Raw genomic sequence first — 27,189 nt, 5'->3', positions numbered from 1 at the left:
ATTGTTAGATTGAGGAGATAATATGAGCATCTAATGGGAAAATGTGTTTTAAATTCTGAGCAATCGACTGAAGTAGATATTTTGAATATTAATTGTTCAAAATTTTGCAACATCTAATATTTATATCTCTTAATCAGAAGGGCTGGGGGTGTAGCTCAGTGGTAGGGTTAATCTCGAGCCCTGCACACACATAGACACACACAACCTATTTATTCTTTACAGTAAAGGTTTCAAAGAGTCCTAGGGCATATGTTCTCCATACTAGTGGAGAAAAGTCAGAGCCAGTTTTAAAATGAAATAATAGCATTTAACATGTATTTGGTTTCAGAGGCATTCCTCTGAATGCCTCTGGGAAAAGCAGTCATGTTCTTTTACATTCACTTTCAGATATTCCTCTGCTGGTCCCTTACTGTACCTGGCCACACAACATACCCGCTTGGCCATGACCTTGGAACCGGGGGAGGAAGTATTTGTGATAGGACAAAGTGGATCTACCTTAAAGCAACAACCTGCACCATCACAGGCCAGGTGCCTTCATAGTAAGCTTAAATCCATCACTCAGAAATTTGGATCTAGAATTCCATTTTAATTTAACATTTACCTGTACCTATCAACATTACACTTAACATGAAAGGTGTCATGCTACGAGAATAACATTCTCTTTACAAATCCATTTTCTTCTAGATTTTTTCAAACCTAAACTAAGCTGGTTTTGAATTTCTCACCAAACCAGAATATAATGCACACAACCCTGGACGTAGAGTTTTGACTGTCTCACAGTGCATTCGGTAGACACTGCAGTTGGAAGTTCACTTTGGATCTCTCTGTGATCCTGTCTTGATGTAGGCAATGGCAGCCGCCTCAGCTCGCATGCCTGTGCTCACAGGAACACCAATGACTGTCTGCAGCACACTGTGCCACTGAGCTGTGAGGTTCCCTATGGAAGGGTGGTTAGATGCATTTTTCACATGTGATATTTTCAACTCTCCCTGAGTTTAATTGAGACATAACCCCATCGTAAGTCAAGGAGCATTTGTACTTGTTTCATTTCAGGACCCACCAGACATCTGACATATTTCGAAACATTATTAAGTTCTGTGTCAAAGGACCCTGTCAGTGGGATGGCATAGTGTACCCAAGTGGGCCACGAGCCCCGTCCTATTTCTATAGGGATCCATCCGCCACTGGTACCATCCGCCAGCTGAGGAAAGAACAGTGTGCATGCAGTGCTGCCTGGCTGTCCCCCTACAGGCCTGGGGCTGAAGGTGTGAGTAAAGTTATATGGGTGGAAGGTCCCCAGGTTAACAATGACAGAATGATTAAGAAGGAAACCAGAACATGAGAGGCATGGAAAACACGCCCATGAAGAACTGGAAGGTGTTAGGATCTTGAGGGGGTGGTGAACTCTTTAGAACTGGCTGCTCCTCTCCCTGCCCCATTCACAGGTCATAGAGAACAGAGCAGATCACAGCCGTCTCCACTAGAGCTATATCCATGTTTTAGTCCATCTTCTGCCGCTATAACGGAATACCACTGACTGGGAGATTATAGACACTAAAGGTTTATTCACCTCAAGTTTCAGGAGGCTGGGAAGTCTGAGATCAAGGAGCCACACATGGAGTCTTGGACATCCAAAGCAAGGGTTTTGTGCTGTGCAGTAACATAGAGGCAGGCATCACATGGTCAGAGGGTGAAGAAGTGAGGCACAAGAGAAGGCAAGAGGAGGACACTGGCTATCATGAACCCACTCAACCTGTCAAAGGCCTGACCTCTTAATACCTCTTCAAACAATGGCAGTCAAGTTTCAAAATGAGTTTTGGAGGGCTGGGGTATAGCTCAGTTGTAGAGCTCTTGCCTAGTATGTGGGTTCCATCCCCAGCATCAAAAACAAAAATGATGAGTTTTGGAGGGAGTATTGAGACTGTTGCAATCTATACAACTGATGTCAGTGAGGCCTTTGCATGTCCAGCACAAGAGCTGTGCCCATCCTCTCAGCAGGTGCCAAACCTAACAACACAGGGATGCTGCAGCTGCTTGGTGATCCCTTGGAAGCTCTGCCCACAAGTCTTTGTGGGGATATAGAATTGAGTTGCCAGCTGCTCTCTTTTTGTAGAACAGCTCTGTGCAGAGAGAGAAATGGGTGCTGGGCAGTCACAGCCTGATAATTGTGCCACATTTTTCTCCCCTATCAGTATCCCTGAACTGGCCGGTGGAGTGGCTCAAGAGGTAGAGTACCCGCCTAACAAGTGCAAGGCCCTGAGTGCAAACCTCAGTACTACAAAAAAAAAAAAATTCCCTTAACAGTTTCACTCCACTTCCCGCTTTCCCCCCTTGTCTAGCTTTCCCAGTACTTGGGCCTGTGTAATCCTTTGAGTGTGGAGGGTGTGAGAATGTGACTTCCTAATTAACTACTTGAAGCTTTCCTTATGTTTGAGCAGTGTCCTCAAGGCTGTGCTGGTGATAAAAGCCTCCACCTCTAACAAAGTGGCCATAGACCAGGCCACATGTCCTGCTGGAGCTGCCTGGGAACAGTAGCTGGTCACCACAGCTTTGCTCGTTGGTGGCGTCATCACACATTGTTGTCAGGCAGCTCCTAAAGGAGGATGTATGTGCCAAGGACTCACAAGAACATGGTGTCCAACTGTCATTCCATCAAAGGCAAGCAGTGTAAATTAGACAGTAGAGGACATTTCAGCTACTGTTTAACGTGGAAGCTAATGCAAGTCTGACCAGATAGAGCAGGGAAGGGCCCTTTTAGAACTGTCCTTTGTGATGCAGAATGGGCTGCTCTGACTGCATTATGACCACTATCTCCTGGATGGAAACTGAGCTGAAAAGTAATCTCTTTGCCTTTTCTTTCTTTCTTTTTTCTTTTTTTTTTTTAAGACTGTACTGGGGTTTTGAACTCAGGGCTTTGTGCTTGCTAGACAGGTGGTCTAACACTTGAGCCACTCCTTCAGTCCCTCTTTGCCTTTTAAAGAGCAAAAAGAAGAAACCTTACTGAAATAAATGTGGGGACAGTACAACAGGAGTACATGCTCTTCCATAAAAACAGCAGTGGGTACACAGACAGTGCCAGCCCTCTCCAGGACTCTCTTAGCTATACTGCCAGCTCCCCCAAGCCTGTGAACCCATCGACATTTGCCTCTGCATACTGGCCTGTCTGCCTGAAGCAAGCACAGACATTGTTTTTGCTCCAGTGACTTTCACAGTGCCTCCAAGATTAGGGCCATCCATCTGGAAACCTTCTTTGCTATGAATGGCAACTGTGTGGAGACACGGGCTCCATGGTGACATCAGTGTTGGCACTGGTGACAGACACTAGGTAGTCCTAGCCAGAAACTGGCGATAACTGTGGCTATTGTATTTCCCACCGGGCAGGTGGAGGACAGGGCTGAGTGGCAGGAAAGCAAGGCAAAACTGTCTTCAGAGCTGCTGTTGACAGTCTCCCAGGGTTCTTTGAGCCCCTAAGTTGATGTTAGGGTGGAGGAAGAGGGGTGCAGAAGCCACAGCTTTACTAAGCATTGAGAACTATGCTCAGGGTGGACAGCAGAAGAGGACATCACTTGCCTGTCCCCCAGTTTCAGCAACAGAAGGGAAATTTTCTCCTTAGGTCTAAAGCCTGCCTTTGTAAATCCTCATTTCCTCCACCCCATGGCTCCATAAGATTGACAAAGCAAATATCCATCCCTGTTGGAGAAGCATCATTCTCACCCACAGGAATGTGGTTTAGCCCAGTAACCCAGAAAAGGCTGGCCAAGCTGTCATGCATATAAGCATGACAATTTCATATAAGAAATTGGGGACCTTTTCCAAAGATGCGATTACTGATCTTATTCAATCTTATCTACAGTTACACACATTTAATGGTGTTTCACACACTTCCAATTTATAACCATTCAACTTAAGTGATTATTTATTTATTTATTTGAGGCATCCTCACTATGTAGCCCATGCTTTCCTCAAGCTCTTGATCCTCTTGCTTCAGTCTTCTCAGTGCTGGAATTACAGGCATGCATAGCCATGCACGAATGACTGAATATTTAAATGAAGCCAGACCTCCTGGCTTCTTTGGAGCACCCTCCTCCCTGCTCGCACAGGGAAGATGCTGAGGATTTCAGATTCATGGATGAGAGGCCTTCTTCCCTTTACTGAGGTGTAGATATTAGGGCTGGGGAGGAGGGAAAGAGAGAATCCAGGATTAGGACTGGGAAGTAAGGGAAGGAAATCATTTCCTCCCTGGAATTAGAACTTGATGTGCTCTCCTATAGGATGTTGTAAATGGTACTTAAATGAAGTCATAGCTGTAGTGTATAAGTTTAATGTAACTGGATATACTGATCTAAAAGAACAGCATTTTGACTCTTTTTTATAGGGAAATAAATTGACTATGTAAGTCACCACTTGGAATATAAGACATTCTTAAAACTATGGTGTGCTGGAATTGTCCAGATTCTGGCCAGACTCCCAATTTCACTTTGGTTCATGAAGGATCCAGGATAAGGCAGGACTTCCAGGAAGAGAGGGTAAGTCCCATGGGCTTGTCCAGTGCAGGAGCAAGACTTATCACCAAGGGCCTTTCTTTCTGTAATCCCCAAGCTATAATTTACTACAGATGACATTCTGTGTGTTTGCAGTTAAAGTAACACACTTACTGCTGTCACCTATTTTGAGTGTTACTAATTATGAGTATATTTTGGCTATACATTTGTAATTTTTTCAGTCATCACAATTTAGTGATCACTTAGTAATTACTCAGATTGTACAAAATATGTATCTGTATTAATTTAATAGGACATTGTTGCTGTGAAATGGACAATCTTATTCTCAACCCAACTATAAATGCATTCAATCTCAATTTCCTGCATGAAGAGATTCATAAAGTAGTAATTATTTTACCTGCTTATTTTATGTTCCATTTTACTTTCGTTTTACATTTTATAAAATTAAAATAACTTGAATGAAGAGAAGTGAAAATATTAAAGTAAGGTTGCATCAAATATGTCTAAGATGAATTTTGTAGAAGAAATATTTTTAAACACATGTATAGTTTTATAGAAGAAATACAACCTTCCTAGTAATCCCTGGAACTTTTTTAAATTCAGTACAGATTTACTGGAGCTGTGCTTACGGGATGGAACCTGAGCTTCGTGCATGCTGAGCGCTCACTCCCGCCCTGATTCACACCCCAGCTCTGTCTTTGAACATTTTCCACTCAGATGACACTGATTAACATGAGACTTGCAGGTTAGAGTGTAGCTTGCTAATGTCTGCATTTGGACATTAATCTTAAAAACCCAATTTTAAGTGTGCTGTGGAAAGTGTATTTAAAAATTAATGGCTATATTAGCCCAGGTACACATTTTGTGTAATCTGAGATTCAAATCACTGAACTTTGGTTGATAAAGTGATTTTCAGTTAAAATGAAATATCTGTATCAGTAGTTACAAAGTGACCAAATATAATTAGTTACATATCAGTATTTACTTTCATAGGATACTAAACTGTCATTTTAACTGAATATTTTTAAAAAGCCATTCAGGAATAGATCCACTATCACCATCATAAACATCCTTAAACTGAAGTTTTTAGGAAACTGTCACTTTTAATATTCTATTTTTAAAATTATTTGTCAATATTATCAATAAATGCAGCAGTTTTATGATTAAAAATGATATACTTCAGTAGTTTCAAAGACACAACTTTGAGACGAATGCATGACACCTTGATGGCTCTGAGCTCTCGCTCTTAATGATAATTTCTTGTTCCCTATGGCACAAGTGCCTATGGACATTGCTAAGCATCCTAGCAGGACTAGTACCACTCCCACAGGAAGGATTATCTGACAGATGCAAAACATGTGGTGCTGTCCTCATTCATGCAGTCTCCGTCATTCAGCTGACTGAATGCCGAGGATAGAATGAGATCAGATATGGTTTCTGCCTTCAGAGAACTTTGCAGTCTCTTCAGAAGACAGTAGCAAAACCAGACAAAGAAAGCAGAATGTCCCCACACTATGTAAGTGCTGGAGCCCAGCTATGCACCAGGCACTGAGAGCCCAGGAGAACATCTGAATGGGACTTAATTTGAATTAATAAAGGCAGAGTGCTTATCTACTAGTCAGGAAAAGGGAAGCCTCGCTAGGTGTTTCAAACAAAGAGAATTTAATGCAGGGTTGTGTTTATACAGTTGGGAGACAAAAAAGAGGACAATGAAGTAACTCAAAGACAAGTGATGAAGGTGCTACTGACCCTAGACTGGAAGTAAAGAGAAGAGGTGCAGCCACTTGAGCCAGGACCTGTGGCCACCTGGCAGGATCTAGGACATGAGTGGGAGAAACAAAGTGAGACAGTGGTGGAAAGGCACCTTCAGAAGCTCTCACAGAGAGAGGGGGAGGAGAAATCCCTGGGCCTCCCTTCCTCCCACCTGACTTCATCTTCTGCCATTGCTTCTTCTGCCATGGTTAGTAACCAAACCTGGCCGGGAGCCACTTGTCAGACAACCTGGGAATTGTTGCCTACAAAGTGGAGAGACAACAGTGGTTGTAAGAAGCGTCTAAGAGTGGAAAAGGCCATGGGCAGAGACAGAGCAGCACAGAAAGAGTCACTGAATAACCCAGCAGGGCCGGTGAATGGTGTTGAAAGCCAGGCTGGAAAGACATCACATCTTTCTTATATCTAAGCACAGCTGATGACACTGGGCTCAGGACCCAGCTCCATTTGCAGATTGGGAGGACACTGGGTGGCAGATGAACCAGAATGTAATATGGGAGAGTTGTGAAGCCACAGCAGCTGTCCAGGATGGGGCTCCTCGGGCAGGAACTGAGGTAGTGGCAGCTCTAAGCTGCGCAAGGCTGGCTGAGATGGGTGGTAGAATCTCTTAGACTTGGTGGCCCCTGGGATCTGCAGGAGTGATGTAGGGTGACCCCCAGTTCTGACCAGTAGGTGGCAGTGCTGGGGCTACACTGGCATCCCTCTGCACCCTGGCCTGTAGTGCTTTCACTCACAGCACAGCAGTGGGCACCCTTGGACAGGGGTGTGTCCAAGACCCCTGGCGGATGAATGAAACCTCAGATAGTACCAAACCCTAAACACACAATGTTTTCTTTACATGCATAACCATGGTAAAGTTTCACCTTTTCATGTACAGGCAGCACTTTATAGCTTCTCTCTGGCATGTTTCAATTCTGTAACTCTTGTGCTTTGGGGCCATTATTAAGTAAAATAAGGGTTACTTGAACACAGGTGGTGTGACACCACAGTGGTTGAGCTGATAACCTAGATGGCTCCTAAGTTACTTATGGGTGGGAAGTGTATGCAGTGTGTATAGTGTGAACAAAGGGATGATTCTTGTTCTGGGTAGGCCAGATAAAGATGGCATGAGATTTCATTACACGACAGGGAAAAACATGCGATGTAACACGCATGAGTTGTTTACTTCTGAAATATCCCACTTAAGATTTTTTTGGATCACATTTGTGTGAGCATAACTGAAAGGTGGAAGGTTAAGCTGGTTGATGGGTGGTAGTCAGTCCCTCAGTCACACGGGTCCCAGATGGGAGGTGGTATTCTCCAAGCACTGGGCTTCAGATCTGCACATCACTCTTGTAGCATCTCAGGGTTCAGTGTGTTCCCATATGGGGTCACATTTTCTCTAACTTACATCAACATAATGGTACTATTCCTGCTTGCACATTTAACCTTATAGATATTCCGGAATTTCAAATTTAAGTACAAATTTAAATTTGCTGGTCACTCTTGTTTTTAGAGAATTCTTGCTACTGCCAGGGAGAAATGTTCTACTGTAAAGTTCACACACCCGGAATGCAGCTTGTAGACAACTGAATTTCACAATATCCCATCTAAAATTTGTCCTTGTAGTCTTTCATAAATATCTCTGGCAGAACTCCCATGATTTAGAAGGCTTGCTATAATACCACTAATTGAATTGCAGCCCTTGTAAGTTAAGAGAGGTCAACGCATTAGTTCCCAGTAATGCAACTTGGTATGCTACTCAGTTCCAGGAAGAGCTTTTTTTTCTGCGATTTTCACTTCTTTCTAAGCAGTGCACAACAATTGTGTTGTTCAGTTCACAAACAAAATATTAAGTCATGAGTATTTTAAAAGCATGTTGCCCAATTACCTTAGGGGGGTTGTACATTTTAAATGAGTCTCATTATAACACTTTCAGACATGTATATAATGTGTGTTTATAATATATTCTGCAGCTATTTGGAATATTCTGTTTCTGTCTGTAAAGTCCACCTGATCCACGGTATCATTTAGTTCTGAAGTTTTCTCTTTGTTGATTTTTTTGGTCTAGATGATCTTATCTACTGATGAGAGTAGGGTATCGAAATGTCCACTACAATTGTAGATGGACCTATCCGTCCCTGTGTGTTCAGTACTATTTGTTTTATGAAATTGAGAGCACCAACATTTGGTGCATATGTGTTTATAATTGTTACATTTTCTTGATGGATTGTTCCCTTTATTAATATGTAGTCAGTCTTTTATCCCTTCTGAGGGATAGTCTGCTTTGTCAGATATGAATATAGCTACTCCTGCTTGCATTGGGATTCCATTTGCTTGGAATATGAAACTCAGGTTTTCTGCATGAATATTATGATGTCTGAATCCTAAAATTAAGTAAGTTTTATATCTACAAATTACATAGTGGCATATAATGATGGCTTGTCACTTTGGTACAGATACAGACAAGTCAAGGAAACTGACACAATCAAGATAACCTTAAATAATCTCAGTGTAAAAGGCACACATGCTCAAAGGGTACATGGACTTGTTAGAAGGCAGCCAGGTAAAACTGTCATACAATATGGTAACACAGTTGGGTGGGGTGCCAGGGGCCCTGTGGACGCACAGAAGTGCATTCATTCTAGGGCATCCAGGAAGGAATTCCCAGAGAAGGTAACACGTTGCAGTTGGTCTCAAAGAGTGATAAGGTGTTAGACAAAAAGGTGTGCAGACTTTTCTAAAACTGTTTTCTCCTTAAGTTCCCTACTTCATGGCATTGAGCCCTCCTTCCATTTATGCCATCCTGCCTACTGCACTCAGTTTGTTAAGCACTGAGAGTTCGCACATCCTGGGCAACTCCTCACTTCTATGCCAGCTAGACACTGGTCACCCTAATTCACTGCCCCCCGCCAGTTGTGTACTGTGTTCCCAACTCGTCTTTCTTCATGCCAGTTTCTTGTCACCATCTTGAACTCATTACAGGGACTGCCCTGATCCTTGTCCCCACTGGAGATCATGAATCCATTAATTGGTCATAGACATAAGTGATGGTACCTCTTATTTTACAGATGGCACTGAAGCACAGGTACTGAAGATCATGTGACAGTACTGTTTAGAATTTAAGCCTCGCCCAGTGTCTTCTAGGGAACAATCTAAAACTACCCCACATTAACTGGAGTGCTTCTCTGCATGTCCTGAGACCTTAGGGTCCCCTCTACAGTTCCTCATGGGTTTAGAAAAGGTCTCACAGTGCCCTCTAGTGGTGCTGTCGATAATGCGCTACAAGCAAGGATCCTGCTTTTTATGTGTGTAATGCAAGTCATGTGACCATCATTACTACTTAATATACAGCCAGTCAGTGTCGTGAGCTGGACCTGAATGTTTGATTAAGCTGTGGTTCATTTCAGGATCCTGAAACACTAAAATCACCACAGTCCCCAGTTGGTGAAGGTGGACAGGAGACACTGAATATTGGACTGTTTTTGGAACTTGTTATGGACTTCTTATCCAGTCTGTGAAGAGATGACTCTGCTTGTATGGCTGGTTCAAATACAGCCACAGCTCCTCAGGCCCCTGATTTCCCCACAAGAGCATCGTACTGCAGAGGGTACATGGTAGCCCACTGGCCAGTCTTCTGATTAATAGGTTGGCTGCCAGGTGAAGTCATTATGGCCTCCCTGGTCCCAGGTGGAACCAGCCTTTCAGCCCTTTGCATAAGGCCAAATTCTGCACTTGAGAATGCTAGGTTTGAACCTCGGGGTCTTTCTACAACTTCCTCTTCCTCCTTCTCTCCTGCCATGAATACCGTCTTGGAGGTAATGGCCTTGATAGGTATCTGAAGACTGCAGGGTTTCCATTCGTTAGGGTCATGAGGTGGGATTGGAGTCAGGTGCTTGAGGTGCAAATTTCAGCTGTGCCCAGCTCTGTTTTTATTAGTTTAGTGAAGGGACAGCTGCAGGACCGCTGACACACAGCCCAAGTGTTCACTTGATTGCTACAAAGTGGGAATTGTGTATTGATCTTTTGGGTTTGCATGAGTACTCGGTGGCATGCTGCTTCTGAAGACCATAGTGCAGGGCTCAGCACACACTGAGGCCTCTGTAGTTGTCCTCCTTTGTTATTTATTTATTCACTAATTGTGTATTGAGAATAGGAGGACCGTGACATTTACGCTAGCCCGTGAAGGCTGGGCAGGTCTTGGCCTGATGAGAAAGGTTAAGGACAACTGGATTTTTACTTTGTGATGGGTGGGAAGGGTTTGGGCCCAGGTGTGTGGTGGGGGCAGGTATGGACACAGGTGTGGGGTGGGAAGGGTCTGGGCACGAGAGAGGAGGGAGGAAGATACAGTGTTTGTTTAATTTCCAGTTCTTGTGTCTGATACACCAGTCTTGTCCTCATATCTCTTCATTCTTTGACCACTTAGCATCTTTGAAAACTGTGTTTTCTTTGCAAAGCCTGTCCTCATCCTTCTGGTGCTGGGTCCGTTCTGCCCAGTGTCCCTGCAGCACCGTGCAGCGATCGACTTTCTTGGTACTTGGTACTTTACAGCCCACTTCAGACAGCAGGCAGCCCAGCGCATCTTGGCTGCATCACGACTCCCGGGAGTCTCAAACCATTTGCATGTTCACTGCTCTGCACATAACACAGGCTGGTGTCTTACTGTGATGATAAGAGAGTCCTTCCAGTTCAAGGAAAGGGAAGGTGCAATCCTTCTCCTTTTTTTTTTTGGCAGTACTGGAGTTTGAACTCAGAGCTCACGCTTGCTACGCAGGTGCTCTACCACTTGAGCCACTCTGCCTTCACTTTGCTTTTGTTTTTTGAGACAGGATCTCCCTATGTAACCAAGGCTGGCACATCCTGAGCCGCGGGGTTACAGGTGTGGACCATACACCTGGTGAGAGCACACAGTCTTCAATAATGCCTTCACACTTTCTTTCCAGCACTTTAAAAAGAAACTTCTACTGAAACAGAGCTCATTGAATTCAGTTGAAGGCCCACTCATAACTTACCTTTTTCTTTTTTAGGAACGTATATTTGCATTCTTCCCTTCAATGTATTATGAAATGAGTTGGTGAAGAGTAAAACTTAATTTAAAAGTAGTTTTAATTTAATCAGCCCTGTTAAGGGACTTGTCTTTTTTTTTTTTTTTTTCTGTTAGCGATTGTTAGTCACAATTATTAGCCTCTAATGATAATGGCTCTTCTGTGGGGACAGTGACTAAACAGCTGCCTTGTTTTCTGCTGCAGGCAGTGGCCACGCTGGGTAGCCTGATGTGCAGAGCAGGTGTGGAAGTGGGACCTGTGTCCTCAGAGATGAAGGCCTGGAGCTGGGGCCGACAGACACAGATGTGTGGGGGGGTCTGAACCCCTGCCGAGAACATGACAACAGCCCAGGATGGCCAAGGGCAAGATGCAGCCGCCACCTGTTCAGCCTCTGACCTGAAGGACTCCAAAATGGTGACGTCCCCAGTATGTCAGAATGGAGGGTACAGAAACAGCCCCAGTGGCGACAGCGAAGGCCCAGAGGCCAGGCTCAGCCCTTCCAAGCTTGTACGCCTTTTCTCTGTGAGTCGGAAGAGAATGAGTGTCAACCCTGAGAGGCCTCGCTCGGTGGTCCTAGTGGGGAATTCCTCCACCTGGACCGCCCTGGCCTCCTTCCGGAAGATGGGATCCTTTAAAAAGCTCAAGTCCTCTGTTTTGCAAGGAATTCAGAGCCGGGAGGGCTCAGGGGCCTCCAAGGAAGATGGACGGGAGCCTGAGGCTATCTCCAATGGTGCGGCCATGGGAGTCAATCCGAGCAGGTGCCTGTCCTCGGGGCAGGCGGGTGATGTCCCCGTCTTGGGGGAGGGGACTGTGTCCGACAGCTCGGACCCGGAGGACCCTGAGGACGCTTTCCAGAGGAGCACGCACCGCTCCCGCAGCATCCGCAGAGCCTACGGCCCGGGCCGCATCAGCCTGCAGGACGTCGAGCCGGCCCCGGAGCCCGCTCCTTGTGCCGTCCTCCTGCAGGACCCGGGGGATACGGGCGCCCTGTGTAGGAGGAGCAAGAGCACGGACAGCCTGAACTTCCTGAAGAAAAGCTCCTTCAAGCGGAAGTCCACCTCCAACCTGGCCGAGGCCCGGGGACCCAGCGACAGCAACCCAGGCAGCTCCTCTGCGGACGCGGACAGAAGGACGAAGCGCTGGAGGAGCCCCGTGAGGGCCAAGGACTTGGACAGGCTCCTGAGGCTCGTCAGCAATGTGACAGATGCCGCCTGGCGGAGAGAGACCCCCCAGAGCGGGGCCCCGGGTGACGCGGGTGACACTGGTGGCACTGGCCAGCGGCCACGGCCGCACAGCCGGCTGCACGACGACTACTCGCGCCGCGTGTCCGCCTGCAGCAGTGGCTCCGAGCACGGGGCAGTGCGCCCTCCGCTGGCCTCCAGCCCTGCACCCTGCCCCGAGGACCAGGATGGGCTGCGCCAAGCCTGCCCGGACTCCAGCGCTGCCAGCCAGCTCCCCTGTGACCCTGGGCAGCCTCCCACCCCGCTGCGGCCCACCTCGCCCAAGCCGCGGAGCCCCCAGAGTCCTGGGCCCGGAAGTGCCGGGTGCCCCGCCAGCCTCAGCGCGCTGTCCCTGAGTTCAGCTGACAGTGAGGACAGGACAGAAGACTCTGCTCCCTCCCAGAACTCAGCGCAAACCCCAGAGGGTGATGAGGGCAGAGGTGATGGAGATGGTGGCAGCCACTCTCAGCTGAGCCCTGGGGTGGCCAGTCCAGAGGAGAAGGCAGAGGTAGGGTACAGGAGGGGTCCCTCCTGCAGGAGGCTGCTTGTCCAGTACATTGCACTGTCCTGGGTCCTCCGTGCTGCAGACCGTGGTTCTATGCTAATAGTCGCAGGGACCAGCAGAGAGGGAGTTGTCAGATGCAGCTTACCATATGCGGGAGTAATTTCCATCTCTTTAGAAACAAATGGCTAATATGTGGGGTTCCATGCACACCATTCACTGAAAAGGCATTTATTGAGCATCGACTGTTAGATTGGTGGGGATGGGGACTCCATGTGGCTATTAGGGCTCCTCAGATTTTTTACTTTGAAATAATTTTTATTAACTGTATCTTCTTTATATTTTAAACTTTCTGCATCCTTCCCAATAGAATCCTTATAAATGAAATTCTCTGTAGTGAGAGACCATAACATGTCTAGCTCTGTTTTATTTCCTAGGAATGCATTAGAAACACGCATTTTGGTACTGTCAGCCAGGAGCACTGCTTGTTTTTATAATAGCTATTGTACTTATTTTTAGAGTAGAACAAGTTCTCATGAATAGAGTCAGTTAATAACTGTACGTGCTGCAAGGGTAATGTTCTTTTCACATCCTGTCAAACATCCAGACAGCTTGACTTTACTGTGTAATGCTCACTTTATAAATGTATTTATTACTGTCCCTTTACAGTTAACAGCTGAAGAACGGGGAGCATCCTTTCATATCTATTGCAAGTTATTGGTCACATCTATTCCTGGGCTGTTTTACAGGTGGGATTGGTACTTGCCTTGGAAAATGCTTCCTGAGCAACTGTTCCTTCCCCACCAATCCCTAGACGGACTTCAGTATTGTCTGAACGCCTGTGGGTAAATGATTACACAGCTAGTTTTGCAAGCTCAGAAGCCAGGACTACCTATGGACTATCTTTTTTGGTTTGTTTTTTTGTTTGGGACAGGGCCTTGCTGTGTAGCCTCAGTTTCCCAAGTGCTGAGATTACAAGCCTGTGTCTCCACACCTTTCCTTTTTGATATTTGCTATTCAGAGGCAGCTTTACTATAGAACCTTTGAGAAAGACCTAGAAAAAATGTAGAATTATCGCATATACTTTCAGGAGATCCAAATTAGCCCATAGGACCCTAGTGCTAGGGACTCTGGGTATTCAGAAAAGTGAGGCTGCTTCTCCTGTGATTCTGAGTTAATAGAGGGACTTTTGTGTCTTGTAAGGCACAAAAGTAGCTACCAGTCTGGGAAGGCATTCCAGTTCTGCTGGCTCTGGTTTTTTAATTGTACAAACCTTTACTCATTCCTGGGAATATTAGTCAGCTTTTCACTGTTATAACAAAGTACCTGATACAGGCTGTTATGATGTACAGAAAGGTTTACTTTCACTAGGAGTGGTGGCACACACCTATTATCCCACCTCTCAGACGGTAGAGGCAGGGGAGTTGAGAGTTTAAGGCCAGCCTGAACTACATAGTGAGACTCTTGTCTCCAAAAAATAAGAATGAGAGAGGTTTATTTTGACTCCTGGTCTGGTGGTTCAGTTCCAGTATCAGGCAGCACCACATTAAGTGGATCTCTGAATAGAGAGTGGATGTCAGAGTGAGTGATCACATCCCTAGCCAGGAAACACAGACGGAGAACTTCAAGAGCATGCCCCAATGACCTGATGACCTCTGTCACTAGGCCCCACCACTTAAAGGCCCACGGCACCTCCCAGAACCACCACCCCAGGAATCAAGCTTTACACATGGACTTTGAAGGACACTCTGCGTCCAGATGATGCCTTCCTTCCCCAGACCCTCCAGCCTGCCCACTGATGTTTCAGAGCCCTTCCTCCCTAAGAAAGGCTTGGCATAAGCCTAGTTAAATATGGGGTTGTATTTTGCTTAACAAAATTAGTTAAAAGAATCATTAAGATATTAATATAAACTGAGTATGTGCAGACATTTGCATCAGTTACTTGCTGGGGTGATTTTGGCCATTCTGGTATAGTTTTATATCAGTATTTGCTATTCTTAGTTTTGTATACTCTCACATCTATTCACAACAGATCAGCAAAACAGACCAGGCAGAAAGCAGAAGACACACTGACATTGCAGTTCAACTTATTAAAGGCGCATACATGTTCGTAATCCTGCAGAGTCAAGACCCTCATCACATTCTTAATTTCCATTTCCTTAAAATTTTTAGGTAGCACATCAAGCTTCCTCTTGTGTTTTTAATGTAAATGTCAAAAATTAAAAAACAGATAAAGTCTGCATGTAGTTCATTGTTAGAGCACTTTCCCTGCATGTGTGAAGCAATCTGCATTTTATATTAGACACCATCAATGTTACCTGTAAAGTATGACCTGAAACCTTCTTTAATTTTGACATTGAGAACAGAACACAAACAAAATGAAATATGTAAACATTTTGCAAAATGCAAGAATTCTGATTTTCGTGGGTTAAAAGCAGTTTTTGTCTATTTTATAACATTACACAAAATTAAATTTCGGTCTTTAATACATATTGCACTTTTTATTATTAGTCCATTGGCAGTATGTGTCTAAATGTAAAGCAAATTCAAGCTATGTTTATTTGATATTGTTTAAAATAAGTATTATGGGCTGGTAGGGTGGCTCACACCTGTGATCCTAGGTACTCAGGAGGTGGAGATTGGGAGGATTGCGGTTCAAGGGCAGCCTGGGCAAACAATGAGACCCCCCCATCTCAACAAATAAGGCAGGTGTGGTTGTATGTGCCTCTGGTCCCAACTACTGGAGGCATTGATGGGAGGATTTCAGTCTAGGCTGGACCCAGACAGAAATGAGAGACCCTATCTGAAAAATAAAGCAGCAAGTGCTGGGGGGCGTGTTTTAAGTGGGAAAGCATCTGATTAAGGAAGCACGAGGCCCAGTACTGCCAAGAAAAAAAAAAGTGTATCATACACTTTCAATAACAGAGAACAATTTTTATTTAGAACCACTTACTTGTAAACAGTGTCAGCTATTTATTGTAACAATAAAATATCACCTTGAGGATTTCATAGCAGCTCCACAAGAGTATGCCATACTGTGAAAAAATGCTGGGAAGTGGCTGGCTGCTTTCATTCATCAAACATGGCCTCCTCCTGCCACCTGTGGTCAGCCCTGCTGGAGGAATAGTGATCTGTTGAACAAGTCTCAAATTAGTTCCTAGTTTAAAATGCAGTTTAAGAGCCAGGTGCTGGTGGCTCTGGCTACTTGGGAGGCTGAGATCAGAAGAGTCACTGTTCAAGGGCAGCCTGGGCAAATAGTTCACAAGACCCTGTCTTAAAAGTTCTCAACCCAAAACAGTGCTGGGAGGATGGTTCAAGTGGTAGCGCACCTACCTAGCAAGCATGAGGCCCTGTGTTTAAACCCCAGTACCACAAAAAAAGAAAAATGTAGTTTGAGAGTGCATGCTTCTGTTTGGGGCCTGGCTCTGCCATTCAGGAGATACCTAACCTTGGTAAACTTGAACTTGTGGAATGTGGAGTGACTATCTACCTGTGAGGGTCACGGGAACCTTGAAATTGTGCCTCTTACAATTTATCCTAGCACCATGATGTGGGCTGCCCCGGTGTGCTGATCTCTATCCCTGTTAGATGACTGGGCCACCCCCGAGTAACCTGACTTCTTAGGATAGGTCGAAGCCTGCGCAAGTGGCTCACACCTGTAATCCTAGCTACTTGGGAGGCTCAGATCAGGAGGATAGCAGTTAGAGGCCAGCCCATGCAGCAATTTAGTGAGACCCCATCTGGATGTAGTGGCACATACCTGTCATTCCCCAAGCCATGAGGGAAAGTGAAGTCAGGAGAATCATGGTTGCAGACTAGTCTGGGCAAAAAAGCTTTCGAGACACCCCATCTCAATGGGAAAGCTGGATGTGGTGGCGCACTTGTCATCCCAGCTACAGTGAGAAGCATAAAATAGGAGGATCGTGGTCCAGGCCAGCCAGGCAAAAAGTGAGACCTTTGTCTCCAAAGTAACCAGAGCAAAGAGGGCTGGGGATGTGGCTCAAGCTGCAGGGCACCTGCCTAGCAAGTGCAAAGCCCTGAGTTCAAACCCCAGGACAGCCCCCCACGCCCTGCAAAAAGAAGAAAAAGAAGATGGGGCATATTAAGGACAGTTTTTTTCAGAAATATTTTTGTATATAACATTGTATTATAGTCTTACAGGGAGCTGAGATTTCTTCAAATAGTGAATTTGATGTTGCATTAATTGTTTTAAAAATGCACAAGACTTGGTGTGTTCATCCTAGTGCACCAAACCAAATGGGTTGTGCATGTGCCAGGTGCAAGACCGCAGTTGGGTGTAGCTCAGTGAGAGGACGCAGTGATAGCAGGGAGGCTGTATGTGGCCCATCAAAGATCTGAAGCAAATGCTGTGAATTTCAAAGAGTTGCAGCTCTTGTCCAGCTGTACCAGATTGTGCCGCCGAGGAGGGCGTGGCCAGGTGACAGGACCTGACTGGAAGTGGGATTTCTGCAGGTTGTCTGTCATTGCAGAGGGTGGGGAGAGTGTAATTCGGTTTGATGCAGAAGATTCCAAATGAAGATGAAGTCATTAAGACCAGGTTGTGAACACTGTTCACATCACTACAGTGACTTGGTAAGCTCCGAGGAGCCAGGCACAGCTATGAGCAGAGAGAGAATCCAGCCTCCAAGGCTCAGAACTGTGTTTTGGTGAAATTAATCCATTGTAGAGAGGAGAATTAGAAGGAAAAGTAACCAAAAGAAAAGCTAGCAGGAGTTCACTGCCAAGTCACCGAGAGGTGATATGGGTTTGAAACCTGAGTGTGGGCATGTAATACATAAGGAAGCAATGAAGAGAATAAAATTGTGGGGGGACAGAAGAACCTTGAGCCACAATACCCTGTCAGCCCTGCTGTGTAGCAGACACAGGAAAAGAGAGGTTTCCGTTTTCTTTACTCTTTTTTTTTGAGAGCTGGGCAGTACTGGGGTTTGAACTCAGGTCCTCACGTGTACTAGGCAGGTGCTCTACCACTTAAGCCATGCCCCCCAGCCGTTTTTGCTTTAATTATTTCTTTTATTTTTTTTTTAAATACTAGGGTTTGAACTCAGGGCTTCAGTTTTGCTAGGCGGCACTCTACCACTTGAACCACTCCGCCAGCCCATTTTTTGTGTTGAGTGTTTTTGAGATAGAGTCTTGTGACTCTTTCCCTGGTCTGGCTTCAAACCGTAATCCTCCTGATCTCTGCCTCCTGAATAGCTAGGATTACAGGCATGGACCACTGGTACTTGGCTAAATTATTTTTTAACAGGGTCTCACATTTATGCCTAGGGCTGGCTTCACCTTCCGAGTAGATGGAATTACAGGCATGAGCCATCACAACTGGCCTTTGCCGCCTTTTTTTTTTTTTTTTTTTAAACTTCGAAGCTGTGGTTCTTCTGGGTTCACGGTTTAACTGTTGACTGGATTGTATATAAATAAGTATAATAATAGTGAAAAGGGTTCATCAAGAGAATGTACGAGGTACCACAGTGGCACCAGAGGTGGAGTTAATAACTGTTGGGCAAATGTGGCAGAACTGGATAGGGTCCCTGAGTGGGGTCTTGAAGAAAGTTAGGGAGAGGGGTTGCGGAGAGCAGTGCTGAGGACCTTCTGGATTCATTGACAGGAAGCTGACCCGGGCCTCAGCTCTGCTGCTTGCTAGGTTTATCTTTTCTAACCTGCGTTCGCCTCGCCTTCAGCTTGTGCTGACCAGAGACCCTACCACAGCAGTTGTCGCGGGGTGTGGTGTGTATTTAGTGCACACTAAGGATGCTCGAATGAGTCCAGCCAAGTGACTAATCTGTGCCCAGGGCACTGCAAGTTAACCCGCCTAACTTGTACAGGCAGACGGGTGGAGAGTGGGAGATAAGACTGGCCACGTGTGTCCGGACCATTAGGCAGGCCTTGCTTCCACCTGCGCATGTGGACTTTGCCCTGCAGATGGCTAGAGTCTGCCAGCAGGGATCATGGGCACTGTGGGACTGAGGTAGAGCAGACAAGCTTTGTGGAGAGGGGTGGCAGGGGTGGCCAAGGGGAAGCAGAGGCCCTCAGGACCCCCATCCAGAGGTCAGGAGGCCTGTGCTTAAGCTATGGAAGGGGTGTGGATTCAGCAGTCTATCTATTCAGTGAGTGTGTGAGTGTTTATGGGGAAGGTGTAAGAGACAGTTGGTCCCTGGGAGGTAACTTGTGTTGATGCCACAATCAAACCAGCCACAAACTCGAGGAACTGGACAGAAGGAGGAAGGGATTTTTGTGGCACTTGCATGCTACCGTATCACTAAGATAAAGCCTCCCTCCAGTTTATGGTATGATATAAGCTAGCAGGCGAGCAGGGGCTAACTCAGGCCTGTTTTCAATTTGATTGGGACTGCGGTGCTTTCTGGTGGTGATGAGGGTATCATGGGTAATGACTGCTCTCAGGTGCTGCTGCTGTGTGTCGGCCCTTTGCAGGCTACTTGCACATTGCTCTTGGGATTGCTCCAATCACTGGTTGGGAGATTTAAACAGTTTAGAAGTTATCCATGGTTATTTGAACTGGAAAGATTTATAGAAGTAAATGTAGTGGTCCCAGAAAGCCTGCTTAAGATTTTATGCACAGTTTGATGGAGGTCTAATTTGCATAACATTAGATTGACCCACTGCAAATTTGCAGTTTGCTGAATTTTGGGTAATGTGTAGGATTGTGCAGCTCTCCCTCCATCCTAATCCAGGTAAAGAACACTTGCATCTCCCCAAAAAGTTCCCCCTGGCCCTTTTGGAGTCTTATTCCTTGCTCACACCTGACAGTAGGGCACTGCTGACCTGCCTTATGCTCTGTGCTTTCTGTGAAGTGAATGCTTCAGTCACTTGGTAAGTTTATATGGTTGTGCAGCCAGCAGCATTCTCAAATTAGAACACGCTCACCACCCCAGGGTTTAGCGTAGTTTCATTTGGGCCTCGTTAGCATTTCCCTAATGATGCTCAGGTGAGTTGTACTTGGTAACTGTCCATTTGGATCTTTTGCTCACTGTGTTATTGCATTGTCTTCTTGTTATTGAGCTGTTTAGATTTCTTTATGTATTCTGGATACAGATCCTTTCGATATATGATGGTTAGAGTTCTCCAGAAGAACCGAACCAATAGGGGGGTGTGTGTGTAATTTACCATGGGAATTGGTCGATGTGATTTTCTAGGAGAATCTGCTATCACCAGCTGAGGGATCAGAAAAGCAGGTGTATGCTTCAGTCTGAGCCTGAAGGCCTGAGAATAGGGCAGAGGATGAGGAGCTGGTGTCGTCCTGGAGGTGTTGACTCGCACACCTGTGGCCCAGCGGCAGCGGGAAGTGGGACTCCTCTGTTCCTTGGCCTTTTTGTTATGAGTCCTCTACAGACTGGATAATGCCTGCCCACGTTGCTCACTGTTGTCAATGCTAATCTTTTCTGGAAACAGCCTCACAGGACACAGCGATCCAGAAATGATGACTATCCGGGCCTTAGACCAGTCAATTAGCCATGATCATTTGAATTGCAAGTATCTTCTCATAGTCTGTTTTGTGTTTTTTTTTAATCACATGTTTTGAAGAGCAGAGTTTCTAGTAACCCTCTCTCTTCCCTCATCAAACCCAGTCCTCGAGCCTGCCAAGCAAGCTCTCCACCCCTGAGCCGAAGTTTGTCTCTTGAGACAGGATCTCACTGCCTGGCCTCAAATTTAGTATTCTACTCCCAAGTGCTATGATTACAGTTGTGCATCACCACACCTGGCTAAATTTCCAGCTTTGTTGAAAGTCCAGTTACCATTTTTGTCTGCCTGTGGTGTTATTGCCAAGTAATATTCATCCATCCTAAAGCCCCAGACATTGTCTTTTGTGTTATCTTCTGGAAGTTTTATAGTTGCCCTGTTTTTCATCATTTTTGTGTATCTATTTTTTACATATGAGTGTCTGTCCAGTTATTCTACCTCCATTTTTGAACTGCCTCTGCTTTTTATCAGTAGAAGCTTTTTTTGTGGGACTGGGGTTTGAACTCAGAGCTGGTGGTTCTTGTCTGGGGCTCTCTTTTTTTCTTTCTTTCTCTCTCTCTTTCTTTCCTCCTTTCTTTCTCTCTTGACTTTCCTCTCTCTCTCTTTTCAGTACTAGGGATCAAACCCAGGACCTCATGCGTCCTAGGCAAACACTCAACCACTGAGCTATATCCTCAGCCATCTCTTCTTCTATATGACAGATCATAAGTTCCCATACCCTACTGAGTTCTCATTCATTTTCTTTGATAAGGGTAGCCTAGAATTTGAATCACAGAAATTGTAATTATAATTGGAAAGATCATTTTAAAATATGTTATTTGTGGTTTTTTTGAAATATTTTTCTGAGGCTTGGGGTGTAACTCAGTGTTAAAGTACTTGTGTGGGCTGGTGGAGTGGCTCACGAGGTAAGAGCACCTGCCTTGCAAGCAAGAGGCCCTGAGTTCAAACCCTAATGCTGCAAAAAAAAAAAAAAAAAATAGAGTCCTTGTGTGGCATGGGCAAGGCCTTGGGTTTGTTCCCTAGCACTGCCAGTGTGTGTATTTCCAGTGAATTTAACATTTTGTGACAGGATCATCTGCCCTGTCAGGGTTTTGTTTATTTATTTAGTTGCTGATTGTTACATTAGCATATTGTAGTTGAATAGGGGAGACATTGTGACATTGACATAAAATGCTTACAGTATACCTTAATTAGATTCACCCCATTTTTCTCCTTTATTCGCTCTCCCCCTTCTTTGAACAATTTCAACAGTTTTCACTGTTGTATTTTCATATATGAGTGTACCATATTTGCCTTCCTTCACTCTGTCCTTATGCCCTCCCATTGGTACCCATACTCAGACAGGACCTGTTTTACTTTCCTGTCCTTTATTTAAAAAACAAAACATTTTTGTTAGTTTATGATAGTTATACAGGTCCACTGTGACATTTCCAAATATGCTTGTATAATACCCGGAATTGATTCATCCCCTCCATTATTCTCCCTCCTACCCAAGTCCCCTCCTTGTTGTGACTTCAACAAGGTTCAATGTTCTATATTCATACTTGTATAGAAAGTACATCAACTATATTCACCCTGTTTGCTTTCTTCATTTATCTTCCCCTTCCTGCTAGTGCCTTCCCTTTAAAATAACCTGTTTAACATTCCTGTCCTTCATTATTTGGGTGTCTGTTGTTCAGTGGAATTTTTGTCTTGGTATTTCGCCTGCAAATATATTGTGCTTAAATCAGTCTAACCCCCTCCATTACTCTTCCCCACCTTTCCCCCTACCTTGTATTGTTCAACAGTTTTCAGTGTGTTTCATTGTGTCTTGTTCCTACACAGATGTGATGTAATTCACAATTACTCACTATCTCTTTCCTTCTTTTCCTCCTCCTTTAGTCTCCTCTAACAGTCCCACTTTTGGAAACACGTTTTGTATATATTTATATGAATATATGATAATGTTTGTACTTGCATTAGGCCTATCTTCCACATAGGAGAGAAAACATGTGACCTCTGTCTTTCTGAACCTGGGAAAGGGGGGAGAAATGACCCAAACATTGTATGCACATATGAATAAAAGAAAAAATTTTAAAAATATATATGTTTGGGCCATGTGCATGAGGTGTGAATGAACATGGGTGAATTTCCTTGTAGGCTTGGGTCCTGTCCCTGAGATTCTGCATTTTGTGTATGCAGATATCTAAAATCTGAAAAAACATGCAGCACTCTGGTTCCACGCATTTCAGGTATGGAACACCCGACTCATAATTCTAAATAGTGAGCTGCTACAGTCGAGATTGTGTAAGACGTAGTGCCATAAACCTCATTTTTCTGGTTCATCAGGGCTCCATTAGCAGAAGCCAGGGAGCAAGGACGGCAGTTTATTCTCTTAGCCTCTACCTAAAACACTGCATTTCCTGCCATTGCGAATGTAAGCATCAAATTAGAGCGACTTTAGCAATACTTGTGATGTTTTCTGATCACACGTCTGTTTCACATGTGAAAGTTTTTGTTCATGTCATGAAATATAATATACTCATCAGAATATGCTTTTATTAGGCCCAACCCTAATCTTCTTAATTCACGTGTGACATTTATCGCTATATTGCAGTTCTTTTGATATTTTGACAATTGTGTTACTAAGTCAGTAGCTTGCTTTGCCATCATCTCTAGTTTATTTCTGAGGCAGGGTCTGTAGGTCTCACCAGATTACCTGGTGCTCCCTATCTCAGAGGCTCTAATAACTATTATTCCCACCCTGTTCCTGCAAACCATTTCTGCATCTAAGAGAAAGAATAGTTAGGAAGTTCTTTCCTTCTGTATACACCAAGGGTTGCAGAGTAAAAAGACAGGCTTAATCAGATAAACTGAGTTGTAAGATGGGCCCTCTCTGTTCTGACTCTATGAAAATATGCAAGTTATTTTATTTATTTTAGCCCCAATGTCTTAATCAGTAAAATGTGACAAATAGTTCTTGCCTCTAAGGTGGTTGTGAAGATTAAATAAGATAATGTGTGTGCCTAGCATAGGTCTGACCATATAAGCATTCAAAAATCTCAGATTTCAGCTGAGTGTGGTGGTGTACACTTGTAATCTTAGCACTTCAGAGGCTGAGAGGCAGGAAGATAATGAGTTTGAGGCCAGGCTGGGTTACATAAGAAGACCCTGTCTCAAAAACCAAACCAAACAACAAAAGTCCTGCGTCTTTCCTTGCTGCTGTTACTGCGTCCTCTGCAGCATTAATTGCTGTGTGTGTTCCCTTCTCACCTCCATCTCTGTGGTGGTGTCCAGGCCGTGGACCCCAGGGAAGATGTGTGAGGTTAGCCTATTGCATTAATACTCACCTTCAGAAAACCTTTGGCTCTATCAGAATTCCTTTGCTATAGTTTAATTTTTTTCAAATATTCACAAAGCATCTTTAATTTCCTTGCCTATAATATTTTCTTTCTCATTATTGCCTTCCTGTATTAGTTTACCAGAATTGGCATAACAAATTATTCAAAGTGGTTGACTAAAACAACAGACATTTATTGTCTCACAGTTTTGGAAGTCAGAAGTTTAAAATCAAGGTCTGGGCAGACCCCATTCCCTGCCTGGCTCTGAGGGAAGATCCTTCTTTTTCAGAGTCTGGTGGCAGCCCGTGCTGGGTTTGTGGGTGCCTCTGCTCACTGTGGTGAGCCTTGTCCTCTCTCTCCTGCTCCCTCTCCTGTTTGTCTATGCCCAAATTTCCCCCTCTGAAAAGACACCAGCCTTTGTATTAGGGTCCACCTAATCCTGAGTGACTCCATTCTAACCTGATTACATCCACAAAGATGGCAGTCTCAAAATAAAAGCATATTCACAGGTTCTGCAGGGGCTAGGACTTCAACACCTGTCTTTTGAGGAACACAGTCTACCCCAAACCCTTCTTGACTGGCCCTTAAGGCTTACTGTAAGTCTGAGCTTTAGAGTGGACAATGTAAAATCACATTACTTCATGCAGTTTTTCTCTTGTTCTTGGGTTAATAATTGGCTTTCACTCTGTTTTCAAAGACATGTTTTGAGGTGTCTTGCTGGAGGTACAGTCTATATTGACTTTTTTATTTTTGTAAAGTGAAAAAAGAAATTCTGTGTAGGAAGAAACATATCATACTGCTAGGGAAAATACTTTAAAAGTATGCAGAGACACAAGAGTTAAAAGGGCAGCAGCTCCTGGGAGTGTGTTTACAAAGGTTTATGACTTGTGTGAATTGGCATTCAAGTTTTATGTAGTCCTGGAGTGATCCAGCTGAGACTGCTGGATTGGACGAGGCAGAGCTCTTCTGCATGGCCATGTACGGCCCTGGTTACACCCTTTTAAAGGCAAGACTCTAGAACATGGACGTGGTCAACTGCCTGTTCCTCCAGTGTGTGTGTGGGCCGCCCCTGCCCATGTCCAAGTCCGAGGTAGGTCCCCAGTTTGGGGGAAGGTTGATTGGTGGTGCGTGTGTTTGTGTCCACAGCCAATGAACCTGGGCCATATCTTGGAAGTACATAGACTTTCCTTAAAAAAAAAGGCTTAGTTGAGACTATTCCCCAGGGTTCACATTTGTTTTTATAAGGGATTTAACTCTCTTCTTCTGACTGAGAACTAATGTTTGATTGTGGGCTGAAATCCAAGGGGTTTTCCCCCCATCCTGTGTTCTGTACTGGGAATGAAATTGATGTTTTAATTTTCTGTGTTATCTGCTTAGCAAACTTTTGCAATTCCTAGAATGTTTGGTGCCCTTTGGAGACAGTGTTTTCTCTGTGTATAACTTCCGTGGCACTGTATAGTCCCAAGGCTAGTCGCAGTTGGATTTTATCTGTGATCACTCCCTGTGTGGGACAGAGCTGACACAGAGGAGTGACAAGTGAAGGAACAGTCTCTACCATCCCCACCTTGTGGTGCCTGTCTTGGGCACCTTTACCCAGCCCTGTTTGTTTTCTGGAGTATTTCCTTATTTTCCCTCAGTAAGGAAAAACAGGCTATGTGTTACGTAAGGGCAAAAACAAAACAAACTAAATCCCCCAGTCATAAGGGGGGGGAACCCCCAAAACTACCTGTGCATCTGTGAGTAGTTAAGACTATTCCTTGCCTTTGATTTTCTTGGACTCATATTTTATAGCAAGTTTCTGAACCTTTTCTTCGAAGCATCGTAATATAAATGGATTTATTTTACTGTGTACTTAAGACGATTTACTTTATTTCAACCATCCATAATAATCTGTTTTTCATATATAACTTGGAACATGATTGTAACTTTTTATGATTTCTTTCATTTTCCCATGGTGGTGTTGGGCAGGAAAACTTTTCATCTCCTCTCATTGGTAGAGTCCCTGGGGTGATTTGTGATAAATTAGTGAAAGCAAAGACAAGTGTTTATTCTTATGTGTTGGGAGTTCTCTGGAAAGTCTGACTCCAGCAGGTGATTAGCATTTGGGGGTTTATGCCACCTGAAAGGGAAAAAGAGAAGGGGAGAAGGGCACTTACGGAAAGAGAAATGTGCCCATAGAGAATAAATGGAAGAAAATAGTTTTGTGACAATATCTGTGTAGGCCTGGATTTTTTATTTCCTGGTTGCAAGAAAGTCACAGGGTGGCATTTATGGCAATGGAATTCTTTTGGTAGACTCTTTTCAGCAGGTGACAGAGTTGGGGGCAGGGGTAGGGAATCTGTTATCAGTGCCTTGGACTGTAGTGATTCTTACACCACAGTATGTCAGTGGTGACTGGAGTTAAAGGCACCCTCCAGGCAGGAAGAGCCAATGGGGGCAGGGCAGGTGAGGAGTGATGGGTAGCTGCTGGAATAGAAGTTCTGAGGCCCACCTGGGAGCATCTTTGTGGCCACTAATGGGCTGTGTGGCCCTGGGTCAGCCACTTATTCAGGGCTCCATGAGGAGGTTGAAGTAAGTATCTGTAAGTCCCTTCCTGCTTCTTTGGCTGTTTATCAGAATTTTCATGGTTGATGAGCCATGGTTATTTATGGGTACAATAGTGTAATTTGATACACATGTATTGTATAATGACTAAATCAGGGGAATTAAGTATTTACATTGCCACTTTTTTTTTTTTTTTTTTGAGATGGGGTCTTGCTGTGTTGTCCAGGCTGGCCTCAAACTCCTGTATGATGTTGTACACATCAGACTGAAAATTAGCAGGCCTGCATTCCAGGTCACCGTGTTACTAGCAAGAGGCCTGTCTTCTCTGGCCCACCACCATTTAGCTTTCTACAGGCCCTCCCAGTCTTGGGGCAGGTGGGCTGGGGCCTCCTCATTCATTCTCTGGCTGCCTGCCTTCAGGTGCACCCATTGCCTGCCCTGCTGTCACCTGCTTCTTATACAGGCATCTCCACCTTCTTGTTGTCTGGTTGTTCTCGTTGTCTTCCCTGTACCTGTGGCCTGACAGCCTTTCATGTTTTTATTTTTAAAGAATGTATAAGGACAAGCCATACATGGTGGCACGTGCCTGTAATCTCAGCACTGGGGAGGCCTGGGCTATGTAAGCCAGCCTTCACACATGCACATGTAAACACACACATAGATACACATGCACACACGTACACACATACACACACACGCACATGTGTATACAGGGGTGGAAGAACTGAAGACATTCAGGCCTGGCCTGCAGGCCAGCCCTCCTGCCTGGTCTCAGGATCAGCCTTCCTGGTGGCCAGACCTCTAGGATCTGTT

The 27,189-nt window shown here is 44.8% G+C and overlaps 1 protein-coding gene across 7 annotated transcripts in view; it reads left to right on the top strand.

The window, feature by feature from the left end:
* Positions 1-27,189, top strand: part of Spata13 (spermatogenesis associated 13) — a 310,379-nt gene that overhangs the window by 211,423 nt on the left and 71,767 nt on the right. For 6 of the 7 annotated variants that reach the window (XM_074043734.1, XM_074043736.1, XM_074043735.1 and 3 more), the window contains exon 2: positions 11,501-13,024. In XM_074043734.1, the coding sequence (XP_073899835.1) occupies positions 11,633-13,024 (1,392 nt within the window). In that variant the 5' untranslated portion in view covers positions 11,501-11,632. Of the gene's footprint in view, positions 1-11,500; positions 13,025-22,558; positions 24,923-27,189 lie in introns of those variants that run through there. The other variant, XM_074043737.1, reaches the window with a different exon arrangement.

This window comes from Castor canadensis, chromosome 10 (assembly GCF_047511655.1).
Source record: "Castor canadensis chromosome 10, mCasCan1.hap1v2, whole genome shotgun sequence".
Classification (NCBI taxonomy): Eukaryota; Metazoa; Chordata; class Mammalia; order Rodentia; family Castoridae; genus Castor; species Castor canadensis.
Note: the sequence above shows the minus strand (reverse complement) of the source record. Positions and strands in the feature narration are given on the sequence as shown.